We start from the raw sequence: 7,659 nt of genomic DNA on the forward strand, positions 1-7,659 counted from the left end.
GCTAGACTAAAGATATTCCGAAACTATCAAAGAGTGGGACTGAGAATTGTCGAATGCCTCGCCCTATCGTGGGAAACGCCAAACACGTGCGGCATGAAGAAAGCTTGCCCCGCCTCTCTATCCTAAAATCTTAGAATCCACCGGATCTCCGTTATATTCTTGATTCGCTATTCCCCTGATTTATGAGACTTTATTTATTTTACCTTACAATCCCAGAAGACATGGATCCCTTCAGCATTACTGTCGGCGCCCTTGGCATTACAGGGTTTGCTCTATCCAGCATCGATCATCTTCGTGGTTTGATTGGTAGCCTAGCAGATGCCAAAGAAGTGGTCCAAGATATCGCCTCATCCTTGGAGGCCATCCAGCGCCCGCTCACTGCTCTGGAACAACTCAAAATTTCTGACAGCGCGACATATGCCGAAGCCAAATCAGATCTCGAAAAGACTGGAGTTGTGGAGGCCGTGAATAAATGCGGTCAGGCGTGTGCTGACTTTACAAATCAACTTCAGCAATGGACAAAACACTCTAGCAACACCAAACTTTCACTTCGAGATCGTCTTTCCGTTGGCGTATGGAATAAAGAGAAGATACATACATTCAGAACACAAGTTCAATCGTGCCAGGCCATTGTTCAGTTTGCCATTGGAAGTACCCAACTGTAAGCGCCCTTCCGTGGCACGCTTTCGAATAGCTACTGATGCTCTAGAAGTCTCGTTCAGTTTCGGTCGGAATACACCTCAAAGACTAATCGTGAGGAGCTGAAGACAGGATTTCAAAACCTAGAGAAAGCGATCAAGGAGCATATCACCCTCACGAAGGAGCTGCAAACTGAAGCCTTAGAACGCAAGGAAGAACTTCAGAAAGAACCAGAGGATGAGGAAGATGGTGGTGCTCAACGAACTCTGGCAATGAAGGAAGTTGAAGAGCAGTCACGCCTTCTAGAGGTTAACCGAACCGCCTCCGAAGTTGTTGCATCAAAATTACGCGATACATTGTTAGGTCAACGCGGCGGTAACACATATAGCGCAACATTTTCAGGTAGCCACAATAGTGGCATGCAGATCGGCTATAGCTCGGGTCCGATCACCTGGAATTCTAATAGCAAAGACAATCAAAAGTAACGAAGACTGTCTCATTACACTTTGTTACTAAACAGAGTGATTTTTCTCTTGGATTCTCCCTTAGATATCAGTGCTACGATGCGCTATACCGTGATTAGTTAGATCTTTCGTATGAAGAAGATAATAACAAAGTATACTTTAGAAACCATATATGAGACTATTTTTAATTATTTATATCACACATAACAAGAACAGGTTATGGTAAAAATTAATTACATGTATACATGTCCGATACAATACCATACATAATACAATGAACGGGAGCTGTCTTGGCGTTTCTCTCAATCTAGTTTAGCTCCGCTTGGCGTAGCGGTTGAGAACAATCGAAGAGAGTAGAATCCCGACACCGGTTTTGCCTCCGAGTGTAAACTTGTCTATAGTATTTGCCACCATACTCCCCGGATTTGAACCCCATTGAAGAGTTTTTTTGCTGAATTTAAGGCTTTCGTCAGGCGCAACTGGCAAGTCTATGTGAAGGATCCACACCAAGAGAGTTTTCTGGAATGGTGTGTAGATACCGTTGGTGCGCGAGAACAGAGCGCTAGAGGCCATTTCCGGCATGCATGCGGATCTGATAACAGAGGAGCTACAGTATCAATCGACGGCTTTGAGGGAATATTTACCCCGCGCTCTATCCTTGTTGAGTGAATGCAAGTTTTGCGAGCAGTATATTAACTACATCCAGAAAGTAGGGAGATGCTTGTACGGAGACGGTAGGAATAATGAAGTGGAAAAGTTGTTGGCACAGGTCATGACGACCCAGAAACAGGTGCTAGGGCCTGAGCATCCCTCAACTCTGGTCAGTATGAACGACCTTTCGTTAACATACAAGAATCAAGGATGATGGAAGGAAGCAGAAGAGCTGCAGGTACAGGTGATGGAGACCCGGAAACAGGTGCTAGGGCCTAGGCATTCGTCCGTATTCCTGTCTTAGATCGCTGGCATCAATCTTTCTCGCATTCAGATTGGCTCCTTGGATCTCGCGATGGAATCAACCCTTACAATAATAATAAGTAAGCCTGGACCAGTCTCGAACAGTGTTTATTAAGTGGGTCTCGGACAGCGTTTTACTAAGTGGATCTCGAACAGTGTTTGAAGAGTTGTTTATAGTTGCATAACTAGTTTTAACATAAGTTCAATTTGTAAGAATCCCATTAGCTATTCTGTAATAGGAGGTTAATCCGATGGTTAGGTAGGAGGAATTATCAATATGGCAGAAGGTCGTTCGGGGTGTTCAATCTTCATTAACAAAAGGTACTGTTGCTAACATACAGAGACTGAAGCTTGAGAGAAGAAAACCACTCTCATTACAGAAGACCTCCTTCTTATGCATACAGGAGTCGTTGACAGGAGATCTCATGTTGTACCCCTACTTGGGGTGGCTTGTCACCGAATATGGCATTTGAACTAGAATTGTGTCTCATTCGCGGAAAGAAGTGGATAAACTATAGCGTTTTGTAAGTCGGGCTTTACATGGTTTATAGTGGGGTGCTCTGGTGGACAATGTGTTTAACCAGAAATCGCCATGTTTATATGTAGGGGTTTGGTTATAGTGGTCCTTAGTTTTCAACTGCAATACTGTCAGGTATTATTCATTATCTGTATCATTTCTTGAATATGTAATTTCTTGTATTCAAAAATACAACTTGTGGCGTTTGCATAAGTGTACTGAGATCATAGCCACTCCATATTTTACCATCTTACTGTAAGATGAATCAAGAAAGCACAGCCAATGAATCAACAGATGATGCAGTACTAATGCATCTAGGAACAAAGAATGATCCAACGGGAGCTAGGACTATTTAAGAACCACTAGGGTTAGGGTATCATAGACAACATAGCAAAGACTATGATGGATATAAGGGACTCATCGTAGCCAGGACTCTGACGACTATGACGGGGATCGAGTATATATGGACGCTCATTTTATACCGTACAGCGCCTTGCAAGCGCGGCTTTATGTCACGGACCTGGATCCACCTTAGTTCTAACAGCGGTGCGTCGTGATACGTCAGGATAATTGAACCTCGCACAGGTTCCGACCAATGAGATAGTGTAGCGTGATGGATCGTATGTAACGAAGTATCGAACGGTAATGAGACGGTGACTGGGAATAGTAACAAACTAAGATAGAAGAGATCCCCCGTACATCCTGGTGCCCGTACGAGTTAGAATGCCTTGCTGACTCTCACTGTTGTATTCAAGTGACTTATGTCAAAGAACTATGAAGAACTAAATACATGATGGTAAAAGAGCGTCCTTATATATCCAGTCCTCCATGTTTCGTATATCCTATATCGTATACCTTTGAAAGGTAGCAAGTATAAGGTATACGATATAATCCAATGATATATCGTTGTTTCATATACCCTTATCTTATCCAAGATAACGGTATATTATTCATATCTTCACGTGACTTGGTGCGTGTCCCATACCAAAGTATCCGCTTTGTGACATACTTCCATCTTGTCTGTAATCGTATGGTTCATACACTCCAAACACCAAAGTGACCTTTCCTCTTTGGTCATAGTACAGTTTAGCGTCATGCAGTTTAACTTCGTAACACTTTACATGGGTTGCAACTCTTCGGCTCTTTGTCAGCGCCACTTCCGCAATCTAATCCATATCGGGTTTAGTTCATTGATTCAGTAATTTACGAGTCGTATTGAACGTGACTATACAAAACCACGTGTCGCTTGTTGTATCGTATATACGCAGAACTTTCTAGCATGTTCCTTGCAAACCAGACAAACTGCCAACAATGAGAGGGTGCCTCAGTAAATTGGGCAGGTGTCACGTTATTGTTTCGTCAAACATCTCTGAGATAGGGGCAATTAACCGAAGCGTTTGTGCATGAGGGCCGGAACTAATTTTCTTAGAATCTGGTACCACCGGTAAAAAATAGAGAGATGCTAATCGATGAGGCTCAACGGTGTACCGTGGCTCGTGCCTCAAGTCGACAGCCTTGCAGTAGCGCGAAGCTGTTACCCTTCCTTCCCAGCCTGATGAACAGTACTTTGCATTTTCCTGCCCATCATGGAAAGGGTGTCACGTTTGAGAAAATGTCATCATCAGGATATTTATACTTGACCTGTTTTGACCCACAATGACTTCTCTGACGCACAACGACTACACGATCGCGTGGATATGTGCCTTGCCGCTGGAGGTAGCAGCAGCCTGCGTCATGCTGGACAAAATGCACAGTGGCCTGCCTCAACCCTTCAACGATTCAAATGCCTACCAACTTGGTGAACTAAACGGCCACTACATTGTCATTGCCTGCCTACCAGCTGGCGTATACGGCACAGTTTCTGCCGCGACAGTGATATCTCGCATGCGTTCAACCTTTCCTCGACTTCAGTATGGACTGATGGTGGGAATTGGAGGCGGGATCCCGAGTAAAAATAATGACATTCTATTAGGCGATATTGTGGTCAGCAAACCGGTTGGAAAGTACGGTAGTGTGATACAGTATGATTATGGCAAGGCGATTCAAAGTGGCCAATTCGAGCCAACAGGAACTTTGAATAAACCACCACAAGTTCTATTGACACATATGAGTCAAATGGAGGCAAAACAAACGACTGGGGGTGAGAATGATATCTTAAAAATAGTGGAGGATGTACTGGAACGAAATCCTGACATAAACGAAAGATTTTCATCACCAGAACAGCACATGGACCTTCTATTTCATCCCTCCTATCACCACGTCACCGGGGAAGATACCTGTGAAGATTGTGATAAAGAACAACTAATTAAACGGCATCCACGAGAGACAAGGACACCTTATATCCATTATGGGTTGATTACTTCAGGAGATAAGGTGGTAAAGGATTCGGAAACACGAGATCGTCTAGCACAACAGCATGGAATCCTCTGCTTTGAAATGGAGGCAGCCGGCCTGATGGATAAGCTTCCGACGCTTGTGATCCGCGGCATATGTGATTATTGCAACTCTCATAAGCAGAAACAGTGGCAAGGATATGCAGCTTTGGCTGCGGCGGCTTATGCAAAATTACTGTTATCTGTTATTCCTAATAACCGTACAGATATGGACCTAATGAAATGCAAGAAGATGCAGCAGTGGATGGTCTCGCTCGACAGAAATCCAAGATTTGTCGGCCGTGAGGATGAACTCACAAAACTGGAAGAATTCATTACACTGAACGATGGACCGAGGAGGATTGCAATTACCGGGTTAGGAGGGGTTGGGAAGACCCAAGTAGCCCTAGAGCTAGCATATCGCATACGGGACAGAGATACAGAGTGCTCGATCTTCTGGATCCCATGTACCAGCTATGCAATGATTGAGCAGGCATTCTTGCACATTGCACAGATACTCGGACCTCCTGATGTGGATCCGGCGGAGGTTAAAGAACGGATTCAGACATACCTTAGCACTGAGATTGCTGGGAAGTGGCTTCTGATTTTTGATAATGCAGACGATACGGAGATGTGGTTAGCCGGTAATAACACATCTGCCCTTGAGGACTTCCTTCCTCAGAGCGAGCACGGCCATATTCTGTTTACCACCCGCAATGGCGAACTTGCAGTGGACCTCACATATTCTAATATGATTCATATGCCAGATGTCGATAGAAAAGCTGCATGTGATATCCTAGAGAGCCTATTGTCACAGAAAAGCTTACTTGATGACCATTCTATGACAGCTAATCTGTTAGAACAGCTGGCATTTCTTCCAATAGCAATCGCCCAGGCATCAGCTTACATCAACAAAAAGCGCCTAAGTCTGCTTGAATATGTGACACTTCTCCAAGAACAGGAACAAGATGCTGTTGAGCTTTTGAGCGAGGACTTTAGGGACCCAGGACGCTATAAGGATATCCAGAACCCTGTGATCACAACCTGGTTAATATCGTTCAAACAAATTCAGCATCACGATCAGTTAGCGGCAGACTATTTATCTTTCATGGCTTGTATAAATCCACGAAATATTCCCCAATCCCTACTTCCACAACCAACGTCCAGGAAGCAGAAAACTGACGCCCTGGGACTTCTAAATGCATATTCTTTCATCAGTGGCCGAGATTTGGATATAAGCATGCATCGACTTGTACGTATGGCGACCCGAAACTGGCTTAGAAAGAATGCACTGTTTAGCCACTGGATCCAACAGGTGGCTGAACAAATGCAAAGAGTGTTTCCAGATAACCATCATACCAAACGAGGACTCTGGCGGGAATATCTTCCTCACGCTTTAGCACTTGTGCATAAAAATGAATTTGTGGTACAAGAGAACAATTACCTAGATTTGACCGGAAAGGTTGCAAATTGCCTTGCCAGTGATGGAAGATATCAAGAAGCAGAGGTACTTTATAAAAATCTGATGACGATCAACCAGGAAAAGCTGGCGCAAAGCATACCTCCACTCTGACCAGCATGGCGAACCTGGCATCAACCTACCGGAATCAGGGTCGATGGAAGGAAGCTGAGAAGCTGGAGGTGCAAGTAATGGAGACATCCAAGACAGTGCTGGGAGCTGAGCATCCCTCCACTCTGACCGGCATGGCAAACCTGGCATCAACCTACCGGAATCAGGGTCGATGGAATGAAGCTGAGAAGCTGGAGGTGCAAGTAATGGAGACATCCAAGACAGTGCTGGGAGCCGAGCATCCTGACACTCTGACCGGCATGGCAAACCTGGCATCAACATTTTGGAATCAGGGTCGATGGAATGAAGCTGAGAAGCTAGACGTGCAAGTAATGGAGACATCCAAGACAGTGCTGGGAGCCGAGCATCCTGACACTCTGACCAGCATGGCGAACCTTGCCTATACTTGGAAATCTCAGGGAAAAATGCAAGATGCCTTGACTCTGATGAAGCAATGCTCTTACCAACGCAACAAAGTGTTAGGGCCTAGCCACCCGGATTCCATGTCATCCTTTCGTGCTCTTAATAATTGGATGGATGAGTATAATGCATTAATAGATAAAGCGCCGCTCACTGGGAACAGTTGTCTGCAGCCTCTGCGAGAAGTTGCAGCAGGATCTAGAGCAGCTGTGCAAACCACCCAATCGACACGTGGAGCGCACATCAATCTACCTTATGCTCCAGCTGTTAAATCATTCCTCGGAAATCACCCGCTCATCATAGCTGCTAGAACACCCTCGCCTAGGGCCGAAGGTCAAGACATACAAGATGTTGATTAGTTTGGAGCCGCCATATTTTCACCCTACAGCTGGACAAAAGACAACTTATTGGAGGAGTAGTGTAGTCTCAACCTTGCAACATACATATAGTATGTGCACATCATTGTGTTCTAGCATAGTATTCATCTGGGCGCAGTTATGAAGAAGACAACGTTTATTCGTCTAATTAATGGCGGCTCTTTCAGGTTATATCGCATAAATATAATCCCTAACGACGGCTGCGTCGGTTGTATGTAGTATGAGACAGCCAAGTAAGTTACAAAACCATGCCTAGGTTACCAAATCCTTGTACTGGTACTTCCCGTACGTATAGTAAATTACCCAAATACCAGTCTGAACCTAGTATAGATTAGGGTACGGGAGT

The 7,659-nt window shown here is 44.7% G+C and overlaps 2 protein-coding genes across 2 annotated transcripts, besides 1 other annotated feature; both read left to right on the forward strand.

Annotated features, from left to right (window-relative positions):
• Positions 1–35: 35 nt before the first annotated feature.
• Positions 36–1,271, forward strand: TSTA_052250 (uncharacterized protein). The gene is made up of 2 exons (XM_002486768.1): positions 36–661; positions 713–1,271. The coding sequence occupies exons 1-2, from the start codon at positions 183–185 to the stop codon at positions 1,122–1,124; spliced, it is 891 nt and encodes a 296-aa protein (XP_002486813.1). The 5' UTR covers positions 36–182; the 3' UTR covers positions 1,125–1,271.
• A 264-nt stretch (positions 1,272–1,535) lies between these two features.
• Positions 1,536–1,688: a mobile genetic element.
• Positions 1,689–4,230: 2,542 nt separating this feature from the next.
• Positions 4,231–7,411, forward strand: TSTA_052260 (kinesin light chain, putative; the record flags this gene model as incomplete). Its single annotated transcript, XM_002486769.1, has 2 exons — positions 4,231–6,453; positions 6,504–7,411. The coding sequence occupies 2 exons, from the start codon at positions 4,231–4,233 to the stop codon at positions 7,293–7,295; spliced, it is 3,015 nt and encodes a 1,004-aa protein (XP_002486814.1). The 3' UTR covers positions 7,296–7,411.
• Positions 7,412–7,659: the final 248 nt, after the last annotated feature.

The sequence above is a fragment of the Talaromyces stipitatus genome, genomic scaffold, assembly GCF_000003125.1.
Source record: "Talaromyces stipitatus ATCC 10500 scf_1105507295487 genomic scaffold, whole genome shotgun sequence".
NCBI lineage: Eukaryota > Fungi > Ascomycota > Eurotiomycetes > Eurotiales > Trichocomaceae > Talaromyces > Talaromyces stipitatus.